Consider the following 18,728-nt stretch of genomic DNA (forward strand, 5'->3'; position numbering starts at 1 on the left):
AATCAGTTCAATCAGTTTGGCGGCTGGAAATGGGGAGCCCCTGCTCCCCCCACTTTACCCCCCACACCCAAGGCTGACCCACGGTTAGTGTTGCTGACGAACTGGAGAATTATTGTGTCACCTGTCAGTCAGGCCTATCTGAAGTTGAGGTTTTGTAAAGTTCTTTGAACATAAGCAATAGTGATGGATTCTAGCTAATTTAAGTTTAGGATGTTTTGGAAGGCCACTGGGGTGTCTCCAGAATCAAAGTTTCAACTGCACGATCAGGCCTTGGAAAGAACAGAAAACAGGTGGCCCAGGAAGCTTGTCAGAAGCTCGGGGGACATCTTTCAGGGCCGCTTCCATCAGATGATTCGGCCAATCTGGTTCCTGGGAGAGAATGCGATTGGCCCAGTTGAGGTCACGTGCCCAGCTCTGTGCTTTGGGGTGGTGGGTGTGAAGGGGAAGGTTGCTGATCCACGGGAACCACACGGAGTGGAGGAGAGGCTGTTACCCAAAGGAACCCCAAGAAGCCAGAGAGATGTTGAGCAGGCAAAAGCCACATTCGCCCACGGCAGTGCACACACGCACACACACACACACACACACACACACACACCCTTCTTCCATGCATGTAACTGAAAAATGCCTTCCCTAAAAAATATGACCACCGCAGATAAAACACTGGTTGTTCCTGCCTCTTCCAATGGTAGCTGCCCCGAAGTCCAGTGACTCTGTCCGGAGGCAGTGGATAGACTCCACAGTGTCCCTGTGCTCTGAAGCCAGGACCCCTGCCCTCTCTCGTTCTCCCACACCCCTGACGGACATTCTGAAATCGATGGGCAAATGGCAAATTTAACCACCACGAAGAGATGGTAAAGGGAATGAAGAAGAGAGGGTAGAAAAATTCTGAAAAATGTTCTATAGCACAGAAGCAAGGAGTTACAGGCAGAGGAGTTATACAACATGATCCTGTAGTATCTTTTAGTGCAAGAAAGTATGGACATTGTAAAAAAAAAACAAACAAAAAAACACAATGGGAGTAACTAAAAATGACACAGAAGCCAACTGAAAAAGCGCCTAAGGGCCAAAGCTGGAACAATTTGAGTGACAAAATAAAGTAGTTTTGGATTATAATCCAATATATATATATATATATATAAAATCAAATAGGGGAGAAGAGACAAATCTCCCATGCAGAAGAATTCCAAAAAATCATGTAGAAACAGCCTCCTTGAGGAAGGGTCATCGGGCACAAACATCCCCTTCCGTAAGTGTGGGCTCTGCTCAGTGACTTCCTCCCCCAAAGCAGAGGATGGAGAGGCGGGTGGTGGGAGGGAAAGCAGCTTTATGGTGGAGAAACCTGACAAACACCCGCCAGGTGACCAAGGCCAACCTCAAGAGTTAGAAATCACATCATTGTTGACATGACGTCATAAAAATGTCACTTGACCTCTGTGACCTTCCTCCCCAAACCCATAACCCCGGTCTAGTCACGAGAAACACATCAGACCAATTGCAACAGAGGAGTGTCCCAGACAGACCTGACGCGCTCCGCTCAACACCCTCCGCGTCATCAAAAACAAAGTCCAAGGAACTGTCACAGCCAAGCAGTACCTAAGGAGACATGACAGCTAAATATAATGTGGTGTCCTGGATGAGATTCCAGGACAGGAAAGTAAAAAGGGAAAACTAAGGAAATCTGAATAAAGCATGGACTTGAGTTAATAATAACGTATCAATATTGGCTCAGTAATTGTAAAAAATGTACCTCATTAATATAAGAAGTTAATTATAAGGGAAACTATGCAGAGGGTTGGAGAGATATAGGAAGTCTTTGTACTAGCTGCTCAATTTTTTTGTAAATCTAAAACTGTTTTTAAAAATTAAAATATAATAATAATAATAATAATAATAATAATAAAGGCCAGGTCACAGTTTCAGCTTCCATTTGAGCTATTACTGGGTTAACTGGTAGAAGCTCCTTTCCCTGGGTAATAAGCTAAACCTCCCAGATGAGTAGAGCTTCGACTCTTGGAATGGGAAGCAAAATGTGTGCTGGGCACAAACACTGCCTCTGCCAGGTGACCAAGGCCAACCTCAGTATTGATACGATGTGATAAAAATGGCATTTGATGTCTGTGACCTTCCTCCCCCAAACCCATAACTCCGGTCTAATGGTGAGAAACACATCAGACCAATTGCAGTAGAGGAGTGCCCCATAGACCCCGCCCGTGGATTTCTGGTTCTCAGAAAAGGCAGCACAGGTGCGGTTGTTCCAATAGGATCCTCCAAGACACGCCCTGACTCCCCTGCGTTGCTGTCACTAGGATTTCGGGTCCTGGGGCTGAGCAGGGAGAGCTGGGTTCCCAGGCATTGCATGGAAAATCCCCCCCAGCATCACCTATAAAACAGCTGCCCTTTGCCCTCGGGGATCCCTTGCTAGGCGGGGTCCCAAGCTGCACACACCTCCCTCTGGTCCCCGAGCTGCGCTGCGGGGAGAGCCTGATGGCAAACTGGAAAGCAGCCACACCGCTGCCTGGTTCCACCACCCCAGGGACGTTGGCAGCCCTGAGGCCAACATGCATAAGCTCCGTTTGTCCTCTCAGAGAAGATGCTTTTAGCCCAAGATTCTCATAATCCCAAATCAAGGCTCTGAGATTCCCCACCCCGAAAGGCGTCCTGAGATCCTCTGGCAGATCCCCTGGCAGCAACCCGGCACAGGCAGCGTCAGTAGCACAAGATGGAGAAGGCGCCTTGGGGAACATTCTGACCCTCCAATTCTTGGATTCTGGGACTCTCATCTCTGCCTGGCTACCGCTTTTAAGGGTAACTTGAGCAAATACTGCCCAGAGGGCACGATTTGCCAAATGGAGCGAAAGTTCCACCTCTGCCCTCTTGCTTTGCTTGGAAGCAGTCCCGGGTCCTTGGGGCCCAGCCCAGAGCGGAGCAGGGAGGCCACAGCCACGTGGCCAGGCCCTCCCTGCTGCTCCCTGCAGCTCCTCCAACCCTCCGGCCCGCCTGGGTGGAGAAACATGTGCCTTCCATCTGCTTCCCGGGGTTGTGGCAAGGACTGAATGAGTTTACCTTGACAGATCCCTGGGGGATCTGAGGGACTCAGGGTGGGGAGGGTGTACCCATTCCTTCTCCTTTCCCTTATGAACAGTGAAGATTTCTGCGGTCGTGGGATCAGAGGGATGGGGGCCGCCACGTGAAGATCATTGAATGCCGGACTCTGTGCTGGAAGCATTTGAAACACGGTGTCAATCAACTCATATTGTCATTCTACAAGCCAGGGAGACACCCAATTTACAGCTGCCAAGACCGAGCCTCTGTGGCATAAGTAACTCACCCAAGGTCATGGTGTCTGACCTAATGAGTGTTAGTTCTGCAGTTAGAACCAAGGTCTAACTCCAGGTTTCTCTCTCCACTGAAGACATCACAGGCGCCCCATCTGGTTTCTTGGCTGAATGAATGTGGGTTTGCACTCTGAGCTCCTTGGGGAGCCTGGCCAGGCTGGGTGTGGGGAGGGCAGAGGGCTGGGGTGGGAGGTAAAGGGCATGCAAGGGGGGAAGTTAATTAGGGTCTCTCCGAGTTGCAAGTGACAAACCCAAGTGAGTTTACCCAAAACAGGAATTAATTGGAAGGTTATTGGTCAAGCTCAGTTGTTTTTAGGCTACAGATCCCAACACTTCTGTGGATCATGAAATCAGTTTAGTGGGTCTTGAGTAGTAATAAAAGAAAATGAGATGGAATAGAATGAAAAATATTATAGAGTGTGTTCCAGTTTGCTAATGCTACCAGAATGCAAAATACCAGAGACGGATTGGCTTTTATAAAAGGGGGTTTATTTGGTAACACAGTTACAGTCTTAAGGCCATAAAGTGTCCAAGGTAACACATCAGCAATTGGGTACCTTCACTGGAGGATGGCCAATGGTGTCCGGAAAACCTCTGTTAGCTGGGAAGGCACGTGGCTGGCATCTGCTCCAAAGCTCTGTTTTCAAAATGGCTTTCTCCCAGGACGTTCCTCTCTAGGCTGCAGTTCCTCAAAAATGTCACTCTTAGTTGCACGTGGGGTGTTTGTCTTCTCTCAGCTTCTCTGGAGCAAGAGTCTGCTTTCAACGGCCGTCTTCAAACTGTCTCTCATCTGCAGCTCTTGTGCTTTCTTCAAAGTGTCCCATTTGGATATAGCTCCTCTTCAAAATGTCACTCTCAGCTGCACCGAGTTCCCTCTGTCCGTCAGCTCATTTATATGGCTCCAGTGACTCAACTTAGACCCACCCCGAATGGGTGGGGTAACACCTCCATGGAGATTATCCAATCAGAGTCATCACCCACAGCTGGGTTGGGCTCCTCTCCAAAGAAACACTCAAAGAATTACAACCCAATCAACACTGATAACGTCTGCCCACACAAGATTACATCAAAGATAATGGTGTTTGGGGGAACATAATACATTCAAACTGGCACAGAGTGTATCATACGTAATAAAACTATGTGTTGTTTCATGAAAATTATATACATATAATCATAAAACAAATATAAGTATGTGTGCACATGTGCATGTGCTCTGGGTTTGATGTGAAATATATCCCTTTCTGTGAGTCACAGAATGTCTAAAGGCCACTGATCCAGCTCACAGGATCAACAAAAAAGCTGCAGTGTGTCATGCAGCTCCAGGAACCCCAGATCCTGGAACTAGAGACCCCATCAGAGGACACGTGGGGACCCGGCCAACCAGCTGGGGCCGAGCTGCCCAGCCACACCGCCCATGGCCATGGTGGGAAGGGAACAGAACTGGGTTCCTGGTCCACAGCCAGGCTCAGGTGGCCTGTGGACTTCCATCCTTGGCCACAGCTTCCTGGAGCCATCCCCTGCAGTTCCCTGGATACGTAGGTAGGTCTGTTTGTCTGTCTATCTCTCGTCTGTCTGTATCTCTCCCTCCCTCTCTCTCACTCCCCCTGTGTCTCCTTTCTCTCTGCGTGTGCTTCTCCCTGACTGCCAGCCCCATCCTCTCACACTGCAGATGGGCTTTTCCCATCGCAGAGAAAACAGCCTCTAAGCCTCTTCCAGTTCCTGTCCTTCCAGTCCCTGGATCGCAGATGCCAGAGCGTCTTCCCCACCAGATCCGGTAAGGAAATTCTCCCTGGCTGACCCGTGCCCCCTGCCCCACAGGTCCCCGGACCAGTCCCCATGGCCAGGGCAATGTGGCTCTCGGATCCCCCTGCCCGGGTCACACTCGCTCTCCTCTAGCAACGGGGCGGGAACTCCTTCTGGAAGCCCTCAGCAGAACCGTGGGGTTGGGGTGAGGAGGGAGCAAGGCCCAAATGAAGGGGGTGCTCTTCTGGACCAGTTGACGGATGGGCGGCCTCTACCAATGGTTGGGCGTGCAAGAGCTCGCTGCTGCCAGTTTGCCTGGGGACCAGCTGGATGGCGTTCTGCAGAGCGGCTTGTTTCCCCAGCAGCCGATCCTCCAAGGTGGGAGGGATCTGGGCAGCCTGCAGGCTGGGAGGCCCACTGTGCTGCAATAGACAGATCCATTTCAGGGTGCCTGCAACCTCTCCAGGCTTGGGAAGAGAAGCCCATGGAGAAGCAGGCTGAGAAGGGAGGGGCGTTGCCTCTAGCAATACCCTCCCCCGGCACCAGAACGAGCCCTCTCTGCTCAGCAGGGGGTTGTGCTGTCCCTCCCGGGGGGCCTTTGTTTACGTATCCAGGGAACTGCAGGGGATGGCTCCAGGAAGCTGTGGCCAAGGATGGAAGTCCACAGGCCACCTGAGCCTGGCTGTGGACCAGGAACCCAGTTCTGTTCCCTCCCCACCATGGCCGTGGGCAGTGTGGCTGGGCAGCTCGGCCCCAGCTGGTTGGCCGGGTCCCCACGTGACCTGCTCCCCACCAGGGAGCATCTTCCAGAGGGAGGAGCCCCATCCCCCAGGCACGCCCTGGGCTCACCCCCAGATCCCTGCCCACTGGAGCCTCCATTTACACGTCTGTCAAATGAAGGAGCTTTTTCCTGGCTACAGTCCTGTGATCCGTAGACTCTAAAATTCTGTGATTCTGAGATCCTGGGAATTGGAAAACCCAATTCAAAGATTATTTTGCATCCTTGACTTGTGGCTTTGGATCCAAGCCTTATTCTGTCCTCTGCCCCATGGATTTGTTTTTCCAGACTGCCCTTTGAATCTCAGGAAGGCCACCCACAGAAAATACATTTTGGTTTTTCCTTTGCTCCCATATCTACCCCCCTGTGCTGCCTACGGGGCGGATGCACTTTCACACCAGCCGTGGCTTCAGAGAAGATGAGACCCAGCTTCCTGTTTTCAAACCCACTGCTAGGCGATAGATACCAAGGCAAAGACTAGGTCTTTTTTGTCTTTCCTCTTTGGCAGTGAGCTTCTAGCACGGCAAACCTTTGTTGACCCAAATTCATCTAAATTCCACAGCTCACAGTAAATGTGGCTCAAATCAAATGAGAGGGAGAAAATGTCATACACCAGAATTCCAGAGAGGATGGGGTAGACCAGGAGGCTAGACTGGCCCATTCTGTACATGCAAAGCAGGTGGGGCAGAAAACTAGGCTCGGTCCCCTGGGGCAGCACATCTGGGAACAGAAGAGAAAGCTTGTGGAATCTGGTGAAGGAGGAGGTGTGGAGCCAGGGCGAGGGCAGATGGGCCAGAGAGAAAAGACTGGCTAGACGCAGATGAAGAGGGACCACGTGAGAACAATCTTATGGAATGGGGTTCTATTTGGTTGTCAAAACCGGAACCTCCTCAATGGAAGTGACACTGCTGGTCTTTCTTTCTATGGGCCTGGTTCTCTCAGGTGGCTGTGAAGACGTGCTGGTTAGGGAGAGGCCCAAGGCACACCTGGAGGTGCCGGGATGCCACACACCGCTCATCATTTAAAGTTCTGAGATTCTGAAGCCTTAGATTCTAGAATTCCACATCTCATCCTGGGCTGTGCAGAGCTCAAGGCTTGCTGGCTCTGGGAGTTGGGTGCATGTGCAAGGAGGCCAAGAAGCGCTCTGGGAGAGGGGAGGCAGGCCCCTCCCTCCCTCACTGGGGATTCTCAGCACCAAAGACCCCCGAAGCAGCTCGTCCCGAGGTACAGCAGACCTGGACTGTGGATGCGAGCTCAGCCTGCTCAGAGAGGGAGCACACGGCAGGAAAAGGGTCTGGCGATAGGCTTCTGAGCTTGGTGATGGGTATGATGGGCCAGTCTGAGGTTATTTTATTATAAGAAGAGAAGACCTTATTGTTTCACACTTCTACCCAGCTCGGAAGGCACATTAGATACCAGGCTGGCAAATAATCCTCTCAAACTTTTTCTCTTAAAACCAGGATTGGTTCTGCCTGGCCTGTGGCCATTTCCTAAGCTGTGGACCCGAGTTCTGACTCCCACAGAAAAACAAAGCCGCTGGCCCTGGGGGTGCTAGTGGGATCCCAGGAAAGAACAGAGACCCTTCCAGCAAGGAAGAGCTGGGGCCCGAAAGTCACGATAATTGGATGATAACAGACTTTTGACTTTGTTCGTGGTCCCGGCTGCCCTGCATTTCTGCCTGGTCTCATTAGGTTCTAGGCCCTGTGAAAATTTTAGTATGTGCTGAGGTTGATCCTTTTAATTACTCTGCAGTTGGCCGTGTTTTACTGATGAGAAAACCGAGACTTGGAGCAGGAAGTCACAGCCTGAGACCAGGCACTCGGCAGAGGGCAGAGCTGGGCTTCAGCCTTGGCTGGAGGCTCCCGAGGCCGCAATCTCAACCACCATGTCCTGCTGTCAGAGCTGAGGATTTGTCAGCTTAAATCCTACGGAATGTTCTCAGGCTCTCACCGAAGAGGGCATGATCTGTGTCCTGGAAAGAAAGCCACCCTGAGGTTGGCAAGACCGCGTCTCTGACCCTCTCCTTCATCATGCCGAGGGGGGACTCTGGCCTTGGCTGAGAAGTGGAGGGGAATAGTGACTGTCACTGGGCGTGATGTGGACTCTTCACCAGGGCTGCAGGCTGGCCACGGCCCCAGGCATGGAGCCACCTTGTTCTAGTTTGCTAATGCTCCCGGAATGCAAAACACCAGAAATGGATTGGCTTTTATAAAAGGGGGTTTATCTGGTTACACAGTTACAGTCTTAAGGCCATAAAGTATCCAAGGTAACACATCAGCAATCGGGTACCTTCGCTGGAGGATGGCCAATGGTGTCTGGAAAACCTCTGTTAGCTAGAAAGGCACATGGCTGGCGTCTGCTCCAAAGTTCTGGTTTCAAAATAGCTTTCTCCCAGGACGTTCCTCTCTAGGCAGCAGTTCCTCAAAAATGTCACTCTTAGTTGCACTTGGGATATTTGTCCTCTCTCAGCTTCTCTGGAGCAAGAGTCTGCTTTCAATGGCCATCTTCAAACAGTCTTTCATCTGCAGCTCCTGTGCTTTCTTCAATGTGTACCTCTTAGCTGTAGCTCCTCATCAAAACATCACTCTCAGCTGCACTAAGTTCCCTCTGCCTGTCAGCTCATTTATATAGCTCCACTGATTAAGGCCCACCCTGAATGGGTGAGGCCACGCCTCCATGGAAATATCTAATCAGTTATCATCTACAGTTGGGTGGGGCGCATTCCATGGAAACACTCAAAGAATTCCAATCTATCAGCACTAAAATGTCTGCCCCACAAGATTGCATCAAAGATAATGGCGTTTGGGGGACATAATACATTCAAACTGGCACACACCTGAAAGGATACTCCTTCCCACAATTCCAGGCTCGGCCACTTCGGAGCAGGGAAGGGCAGGCCCCCCCAGGACCCAGGCAGTCTCCAGATGGTTTGTCACTGAGGACTTTCCCAGCGAGCCTTGGGATCTCGGGCAGAGCAGCCTTGGAGATGGACTCTGGCTCGGCGTCGGGAGAGCAGGGCCGCCCCTTGGCTGCCCCAGTGCACTGTGGGATCCCAGCAGACCCGTTCAAACGTGGGCCTGCATTTCCCCATCTCTGAGAGTAGTGATCGGGCCAGGGGTTCTTCCAGTGGACGAGAGAGGTGAATGAGAGTATCACAACTGACCACTACTCTGAGAAGATCGCAGTTGAGTTGATCTCCAGTTTGATGGGTCTTCTGTACATGGGGTCCAGGCTGCAAGGCTGGTGGGAGCACCCAGCTGGGAGGAGTGGCCAGGCTGCTTCTGGGTGAGTGGAAGGGTGGAAGGTCAAACTATATAGAAGGATTGGCCCCCAGGAATCCCAGGGAGAAGAGCAGGTCTGGTGGGATCTTGGACCTGGCAGTCCGAGCAGGAAGCAGGGATTGAAGTGCCATCCAGGCCAGCATCTCTTTTGGGGCTGCAGGGGTCTCAGCTCGGGAGGTGTCCTGGTGCAGGGCAGGAGGTCTGCCCAGGTCAGAGCAAGGGATGCACAAGGCAAGGCCCAGCCCAGGGTAAAGGACTCTGCAGGAGTTAGGGGAGGGGATTAAGAAAGGGTGGGACCCGGGACCCAGGCAGCCAACCAGGCAGGGTGCTGAGCTTCAGGCAGGGTGGCCAGAGCCTCATTCTTATAACCTGTGAAATGGGTATAGCAATCCTTTCCTTACAAGGGTTTTATGAAATGAAGTGAAAGGACCTGATGTACATAGTGACTGACATGGTATCTGGCCGAAGCTTTATTTCTCAAGAAATGAGTGTCCTCAGGGGCAGATTCTTGAATTGCAGACAAGTCTCAAAAGAGAAGTTACCTTTCTTCCAGAAGAGGTGCCCAGGATTCAGCTCAAGGGAGCATGGGCTGCGGGCAACACACGGCCTTTGAAGTTGCACAGGCTCAGGTGTGAATCCCAGCTCTGCCCTTTGCTGGAGCGTGGCCCTGGGAAAACGACTAAACCTCTCTGAACTTTTCTGATCTCATCCATAAATGGGAAATACTAGGGACGCCAGGGCATAAGCATGTGTACTTTCTCGGCCCATGAAGGTGTCTGACAATGTTTCTGAATAACGCGTGAATGCAAGGCAGCTGTGTGGGGCAGCAAGCACTGCCAGTAACAGGGAGAGGCACAGATAATGGGCAATGGGAGCAAGAAGAGGGAGAGTTTGCTTTTGGGGGTAATTAGGGAAGCTATATTAGTAGGATGCTTTTGATGGCAAGGCACAGAAACCCAGCTCACACCGCATTGTGCAAAAAAAAAATCAGAATGTTTTGGCTCACCCAGCTGTTGCCGTCCTGAATAGGCAGGGCATGCTCCTACCTCAGATTTTGCACCTGCTGTTCCCTCTGTGGGAACACTCCCCCCAGGCATTTCTAAGTTTCCCTCCTTTGTTACCTTTGGGTCTTTACTCAAATAAGCCTAAATTAAATTTTAAATTTCATTTTTAAAGTGAATTTTAAAATGTATCACCCACCCCTTGCCCAACACTCTTTATGCCTCTTCTTGGCTTTATTTTCCTCCATAACATTTATCATCGTCTGATATGCTATCTGTGCCAGTTTAGATATACTAGGACCCCCAAGGAAAAGCCATGATCTTTTAATCCAGTCTCGAGGGATATTTGGATTAGGTTGTTTCCATGGAGATGTGACCTACCCAACTCTGGGTAATAACTTTGGTTAGACTATTTCCATGGAGGTGTGGCCCTGCCCATTCAGCATGGGTCTTGATTAATTTTACTGGAGTATTTTAAAAAGAGCCATACAGGCCCAGATGCTTGCTGGCTTAGCTGAGAGATGCTTGTAGTACAGACCCCTCACATTGGCTGCAGCTTAGAGAGACATTTTGAAGACGGCCATTGAAAGCTGACACTGACATTTTGGAGGATGCCATTTTGAAACACAACCTGGGAGCAAGCAGACGCCAGCCACATGCCTTCCCAGCTAACAGAGGTTTTCTAGAAGCCAATGGCCTTTCTCCAGTGAAGGTGCCTATTGTTGATGCCTTACCTTGGACACTTTATGGCCTTAAGACTGTAACTTTGTAACCAAATAAACCCCCTTTATAAAAGCAGATCCATCTTCTGGTATTTTGCAAATGGCAGCATTAGCAAACCAGAACACTATTTATTTTTATTATTCTTTTTATTTATTGTCTTTCTATTCCCCACACAGTCACTGCCATGCAAACTCCACTATGATAGGGTTTTTGTCTGTTTTTTTTTTTTTTTTAAACTGTTATACTATCATTCCAGTGCATAGAACTGTGCTTTGCACATGGTAGGCATTCAAGAACTATTTGTTGAATGAATGAATGATTGAATAAATGTAGCTGAACGGCCAGGGGTGCCACTGGCTTGAGGCATAGCTGGATCCTGGGACTCAGAAAAAGTCATCAGTCTGTCTGGATCTCTTGGCTCTCCTTGTCTCTAATTTTGTTCTTCAGGTTGGAGGACACTTGCAGCCCCAGACTCATGCCTTCCCTAAGTGGCAATGTCCCTCCCAGAGGTCTGGAAGAGAAGTCCCAAGGGAGACCGATCTGTCCAGCTTGGATCGCAAACCTATCTCTGAACCCATCACTGTAGCCAAGAGGCAGGGTCAGCCAAGTGTAACGACTTTCCAATAGGAAACAAAGGGGAGGATGTAGACAGACAAAAACAACAAAGCTTCCTGCAGAGGGCTCCCTGGAGGAGGTGGCCTTTGAGTTAAGTCTTGGAGGAGGATTAGGATTTGGTCATGAAGTCACAGAGGCCATTCTGGGTGCATGGAACAGAATGAGCTAGAGTCATTCTGTGGAGGCACATATGGGGAAAAGAAAGTGGTCCTATTTGGCCCTTGGACCCCTGGGGAGTCCTCAGCAGTCCAATGGCAGCTTCCAATTGCCCAAGCCTTTCCACATCCAGCCCCTGCACCTGCCCAGCCTCATCTCCTATCTCTGCCACCCTGAACCCTGGAAAACTGCCACCCAGGGATACTCCCTGTTCCCTAAACCCAGCCTGAGTTTTCACACCTCTGTCCCTTTGCTCATCTTCTTCCCTGTAGCTAATATACCCTTCTTTCTCAGCAACTGGGGAGATTGTCCACATCCTGAAAGACCTAAGCTTTAGGTCCTTATACAGACACATGCAAAATCCCAGGTGCATGTGCTCGCACTCTCTTTCTTGCTCTCTCTCTTTCACGCGCGCGCACACACACACACACACACACACACACACACACCTGATCCCTCTCTCCCATCCTTCTATTCTGGAAAGCAGCACTGCCTTCCACCTGGGCAGCATAATTTCAGCAGAACTAGAAAAGAAACCCCAGCTCCCTAACATCTCCTCCATGTATTGGGGTGCTGTTGCTATCAGCATGTACCTGCCTTGTACCCTGCAATGGAAATACAAGACGGACAAGGGAACTGCCCTCACAGGCCTCACATTTCATCAGGGGAGATGGACCAAAATTTACTAATTATATAACAGGGTCAACATTTCAACAATTTCAACTAGATGTTTCAAAAACATGCGGTTTCCTTATTACCTATTCCAGTTTGCTAATGCTGCCATTATGCAAAACACCAGAAATGGATTGGCTTTTATAAAGGGGGGATTTTTGATTAAAAAGTTGCAGTCTTAAGGCCATAAAGTGTCTGGAGTAAGACATCAACAATAGGGTACCTTCACTGAAGGATGGCCATCAGCATCCAGAAAACCTCTGCTAGCTCCAAAGGCACATGGCTGGCATCTGCTTGCTCCCAGGTTGTATTTCAAAATGGTGTTCTCCAAAATGCTGCTCTTGGGGTGTTTTGTCGTCTCTTAGCTGTAGCGCCTCTTCAAAATGTCAATCTCCATTGCTCTGAGGTCTTTCTGTCTGTGAATTCCTTTATATGACTCCAGTGATCCAATTAACACCCACCCTGAGTGGACGGGGTAACATCTCCATGGAAATTATCCAATAAAAAGTTTCACGGTTGATTGAGTCACATCTCCGTGGAAACACTCAACCAAAGGATTCCAATTTAATCAACACTATTACAGCTGCTCCCACAAGATTGCATCAAAGAACATGGCATTTTGGGGGACATAATACATCCAAACTAGCACATTACCCACAACTGGGACCACTAGGCCACACTTATTAAGTCCTTCCTCTGTGCCAGACATAGTTTTTGGTATTTTACCATGTTCAAATTTCTCAATACCCTGTGAGGCAGGTACTATTATTATTGCCATTTGTCAGAAGAAGAAACTGGGGCACAGAGAGGTTAAGTGACTTGCCCAAAGTTGCACAGCCAGCAAGCATGAAGCCAGGATTCCTGCCCCTGACCATTCTACTATGTTGCCATTTGCTTGCAAACACTCCTCAGCGCTTCTGGGGAGCAGGGTTGGGTTGCAACTTAGATGAAACAATTAACGGTATCTCAGCCCTCCTACCCCCATTCTTCTCTCTAAGATGGTGACCTGATGTATGGAAGGAGAGTGGAGATGGGGAGATGGGCCCTTGGATAGGTGTGGGGCAGATCCTGGGGTCTCCCTGGGTGCTCTGCTCTCTGCACCGGGGTGACCGCCTTGCCCCAGGCCCTGGAGGCCTGTGTGGTGTCTGCTGAAGCGTATGAGGCCCACCTGGCCTCTGTGTTGCCGAGGTTCATGGTCTCGGCCTTTTCCTCCAGTGGCTAAGGGTCTGTGCTCTGAGCCCCTACCTCAATCCCCAGGCCCGTGGGGACCACTAGCCACCTCAGCACATCCACATCCATGTAAGGGGACCCCAGGAATTCCTGGAGCCCTGAGCAATACCCTCAGTCCATGGGGAACCAGGAGCAAAATCTAGCCCCCTGCCCCATTTCCATTCCTTCTTCCTTTAGTAACAGAATCCCCAACTTTTAGCCACACCCCAGCCAGGTAGCTGAAGATTGCCTCCCAGCCTCCCTTGCAGCTGGTATGACCATGAGACCAAGCTCTAGCCCATGGGACAGGAGCAGAATGTGGGAAACTTCCCTTAAGGGGAAGGGGTGAGCTCTCCGTTCCCTGGCTCCCCTTCCCACTGGCTGGAATGTGGGCACAAAATAGAAGGGACCTGGACACCACACAGGGGAGCCGCCCTAGAAGGCTCAAGCCCGTCACTGCTGCACAAGCAAGGAGAGCCTTTGTTTATAATTTAGCCTACTGTTATTTTGCATTTGTTATGGCTGTCCAAACCAAGGCCTAACTAGTACTCCTTTACCCCATCACATTAGCGTTTTTTAAGATTAATTCCAAGTTAACATTTTATATTCCTGTTTTATATTTATAATTTTCCTCAGAATTATAACAAGCAAACATATTTTGATAATGCAAGAAGAATCTGTCAGAATTTAATCTGCCTAAAGGTATTTTTAAAAAGTCGTTAGAAGCCAGTATATCCTCATAACATTTATGGGGTTTTTCTCCTACTGATTACAAACATTTTCTTTTATATGCTTAGTTCATAGATACAGAGCCCCCCAAAGAAACAGTTTAAACCTTGGTTTAAAGGCCCCAAATTCCTTGGATTGGGGATAGCTCACTCTCGGAAAGTTATTTGCTTTGTGACCTCCTCCCCAGCCCTGCCGCCCCATCTTCCCACAAACCTTCCTGCTCGGCCTCACTGCATCACATTAGCGTTTGCACATCTCAGGGAAGGGGCGTCTTAAAAGTTCACCGCCTCCGCTAAGCTGCTTGGTCAAGTTGTTTAAACTCAGTGGGCCTCTGTTTCCTCATCTGTAAAATGGGCTAATAAGAGTTATCGACCTCAAAGGGCTGTTGTGACGATTTCATGAGCTGAGACCAAGCCCCGTGATACACAGGAAGGGCTGACTGGCCTCCAGGTCCACAGGACCTGCCAAGCTCACCTGGATGGGTCTCTCGCCCACTCCCACACATGGCTCCAAATTCAGCTGTGAGTGTGCGAGTGAATGTAGCAAGCTGCGGACTGACCGCGTCCCTCTAACTCTTCTCTCATCTCCCCTCATCACACGTCCTGAAGGGCTTCCTTTGCCTTCCTGAGGGCCTGCAGGGACCCTCCCCTACATCATATCTTTCCCTCTCCAAGGGATCATCTGCCCTCCGGACTTTGCTGGGGCGGTGATGATGGGAACAGTGGCCGGGAACATGGCGGCCAGGGGGCGGGGTGGGGGCAAGGGGATTTCAAATGCGTTCCTTTAAACTTTCCAAATTATTATCCAGTTTACAATTGCGAACAGTGGTACAACGGCGAAGTGAAGGACTGTGAGGTCCTGGGGGCGTGACCTGTCATGTCTGTGAGGAGTTGGTAAGGTCAAGGGGCAGAGGCCACTCCAGGCCAAGGTGGCCACAGGGAGGCTGGCAGGGCCAGACTGCCCCCTCCCACTGTCTGGCTGCCAAGGTCAGAAGGCTGGGGGTACTGCTCCCCTGGTCCAAAATCTGGGACAGCCCAGAGCAACAGCTCCACTCTGAGCCAAAGACTCCCCCAGAGACAGAAGCCCTGCTGGCCACGTAAGCAAACCCCACTGTCTGCCTGTGGGCTTCTCTTTGCTAGGCCGCAGTGACTAATTTCAACTGACCCTGCTGATTCATCCGAGATGACAGGGGACACACTTCCCCCAGCCTTGCCCCACCCAAGCTGCAACCACAGCCACTCCCCAGGGCCTGCTGAAGTCACTCCTGACCCGCTCCAAGCCTGCCTACCAACCGCCTCCGGGACCTGTCTGCTTCACCCAACTTCTGAGCCAGCCACATTGGTCTTCTCGGGGTTTCCTGAATATTCCACAAGCATTCCTGCTTCCCGAACTTTCCTCAACTGTTGTAGGATCTTTCAAGTCTCAATTCAGATGCCACCTTTTCTAGGGCGGCTTTCTAATCATCACTCCCAACGCCCAGTGCTGATAAGCACTCATGCAGAGGACAGTGGGCTGTGCAGCTTTAACAAATATTGAGCATCTACTATGCGCTGGTGCCATACTGAGATGTGCTATTTACATGCATTTTTTCCCAGCTCCCCTTCTCAACTTTCCATTAGATTATGAAATATTTTATTATCCCAGGCCATGACTGTGACAGACACAATGCAATGCCTTCACCACACCCTGTTTCATTTCCTCCCAGGCACACAAGGAGACCTCATTTCTGAGCCTCCCTCAGGGTTGGCTGTGCTATGTGGCTGTCACCTGGCCAGTGGAATGTGGGCAGAAGTGATGAGTGTCACTCGGGTCTGGCTCCTAAAACCTCCTGCATCGTCCTCCATTCTTTTTCTCTCTCCTGCTGTTTGCCTGCTATGGAAGGATCAGAGGTCTTTGGAGTCCTCAGGAAGGAAGTCTGGGTCCCTGAATCTCTGTATGGAACAGAGTCCCCTCCCCGACTCAAACTGGGTTGAGAGGTGAATGAGAACCAAACCTATTAAATCAGTATGAAGAACTAATAAGTCACTGAGGGGTTGGGGGTTGTTTGTTACAGCAGCCACTGCTCTGACCAATACATCCCTATTTGTATTTCTGCCCTTCACCCAAGCCTAGTACATACAAAGTCCTTGGCAGCCTGGCTTCCCTTTCATCCATCTTCACATGCAGACCTGACCCTGCTGCTCCCCTCCTTATAAATTGCTCAGGGTTCCCTTATAAGTTGCCCTTGAAAGTTTCCTTCTCCACCTCCTCTTCCACTTCCCAATTCTTAATATGTGTGTCCCCCAGGTCCTTTTTATCTTCCCTTCTCTCTGACATCTCCTCCAAAACACCAACTCCTGATCTCAGGGGGTAAAGTGAGGCCTCTCCAAACTGTCAAATAAACTTGAGATTCTCTGTGACATAACTCAGAGTAAGGGAGGGGAGCAGATCCTCTCTTAGAAGAATCAGGGCAGGCATTAATTCAGAAGAAATAAATTAAAGTTATGGTTCTAGAAAGACTAGGAATTTCTCTTGTAGAATACATAGTTTGTCTTGTTGTTGTTGTTTTTAAATTAAATTCAGTTTTATTGAGATTATTCACATATCATACAAATCATCCATGGCGTACAATCAACTGTTCACAGAACCATCATATAGTTATGCATTCATCACCCCAATCTATTTTTGAACATTTTCCTTGTATCAGAAAGAATCAGAATAAGAATAAAAAACAAAAATAAAAATGAACACCCAAATCATCCCCCCATCCCACCCTATTTTTCATTCAGTTTTTGTCCCCATTTTTCTACTCATCCATCCATACACTAGATAAAGGGAGTGTGATCCACAAGGTTTTCACAATCACACTGTCACCCCTTGCAAGTTACATTGTTATACAATCGTCTTCAAGAGCCAAGGCTACTGGGTTGGAGTTTGATAGTTTCAGGTATTTACTTCTAGCTATTCCAATACATTAAAACCTAAGAGTTTTATCTATATAGTGCATAAGAATGTCCACCAGAGTGACCTCTCGACTCCATTTGGAATCTCTCAGCCACTGAAACTATTTTGTCTCATTTTGCATCCCCCTTTTGGTCAAGAAGATATTCTCAATCCCATGACGCCAGGTCCAGATTTATCCCCAGGAGTCATATCCTGTGTTGCCAGGAAAATTTTACACCCCTGGGAGTCAGGTCCCATGTAGTGGGGAGGGCAGTGACTTCACCTGCTGGGGTGGCTTAGTTAGAGAGAGGGCCACATCTGAGCGTGTTGTTGTTGTTTTTTAACACATAGGTTTTTAAGAAAGAACTAGCTCTTGGCTGTGGGGAGTTGTGTTTGATTTTAGATACACTAGAGAAAAACCAGCTGCAGCCTTGGGAGGACGAGGTTTCATTTCTTCTCTCTGCTGTCGTTGGCCCCTTCCTGGGGGCCTGTCCTCCGTAGCCAAGACCTGGGTCTTGATTGTTTTTAAAAGGAAGCGGGGAGGTGTTGGGGAAGGGGTGAGTGGTGTCCTCAGAGAGCCAAGAGTAAATAGCTGCAGGAAGTGATAACTAAAATCTAGTTGGCCCAACTTGGAGGTGCCCACGCTGAGCCCCAGGTCAGCAAAACCCAAAAACCTAAGCGAGTTTCTATTTCCTATAAATGCCTGGCATGCCCAGAAAATCAAATTTTAAATGCAGCCGATCAGTTGTTGCCTGCTGCCTTCTTCATTCCTAAGCAACATCTGCTTCCCACTTTGCAAGACCCTCCTAAGTAAAATGGAAACCTCATGTCAGCCAATCCGAACATTTCCTCACTTGCTTCCACACTCACCTATATGTGTGTCCCCTTGGCCACTCCCTCACTGAGCTCCCTTCTGCTTTCTGAATGGGAGTTGCTCAATAAAGCTGCAAGATCCTAAATTGCATGAAAAGTTTTTTCTTCTATCAGTTTTGGCGACTAGAAGGAATCTGAAGACGACTGCTGATGGCTCTGGAGACAATGAGAACGACAGGTGGAAGGCACCACGAACCTTTTGAGCTCCCTGTCCCCCTCGCCATCTCCAAGAGTCGGGGGTGAGCGCCTCTCAAATTTGAGCTCCACTCTTCTGTGTATGAGCTCTCTGATCTCAGTAGCTTTTAGCCCAAATGTTAGCACATCAATCTTAATTGACAAGAAGGCTCAAATTTTGAGCCTGAGTCCCCAGCCTTTGATTCAGTGTGCAGTTTCATTTTTTGCTGCTGCTGGTTTCTTTGACCTGTCCATGGGGTAAGAAGTGAAATGATAAAGATGGGATCCTCAAACTCAAAAAACTTTGATTTTCCACCCTCTGGCACCCTGGCATATCACATGTTCAAAAATTGTGGGGCCAGAAGTTGTGCCTATCTAACCAGACGGCAAAATCCCACCACAGACATCCTCGACGTGCAATTATGGGGAACATTGCGATTAGACATATTTACTCATCTCAGCAGTGCACTAGAGAAAAAGAGCTCGCAAATTAGGCCAAACAGGATGCCTAGTT

At 49.5% G+C, this 18,728-nt stretch overlaps 1 protein-coding gene across 2 annotated transcripts in view; it reads left to right on the forward strand.

Moving 5' to 3' along the window:
• Nucleotides 1-5,037: 5,037 nt before the first annotated feature.
• The window catches only part of MB (myoglobin), a 37,403-nt gene continuing 23,712 nt past the window's right edge, over nucleotides 5,038-18,728 (forward strand). Inside the window, exon 1 of one of the 2 annotated variants that reach the window (XM_037846737.1) lies at nucleotides 5,038-5,112. Coding sequence is in view for 1 of the 2 variants with exons in the window: in XM_037846738.1 (XP_037702666.1) it covers nucleotides 5,084-5,112 (29 nt within the window). In the remaining variant the exon portion in view is untranslated. The remainder of the gene's footprint in view (nucleotides 5,113-18,728) is intronic. The other variant, XM_037846738.1, reaches the window with a different exon arrangement.

Source organism: Choloepus didactylus, chromosome 8, assembly GCF_015220235.1.
Source record: "Choloepus didactylus isolate mChoDid1 chromosome 8, mChoDid1.pri, whole genome shotgun sequence".
NCBI lineage: Eukaryota > Metazoa > Chordata > Mammalia > Pilosa > Megalonychidae > Choloepus > Choloepus didactylus.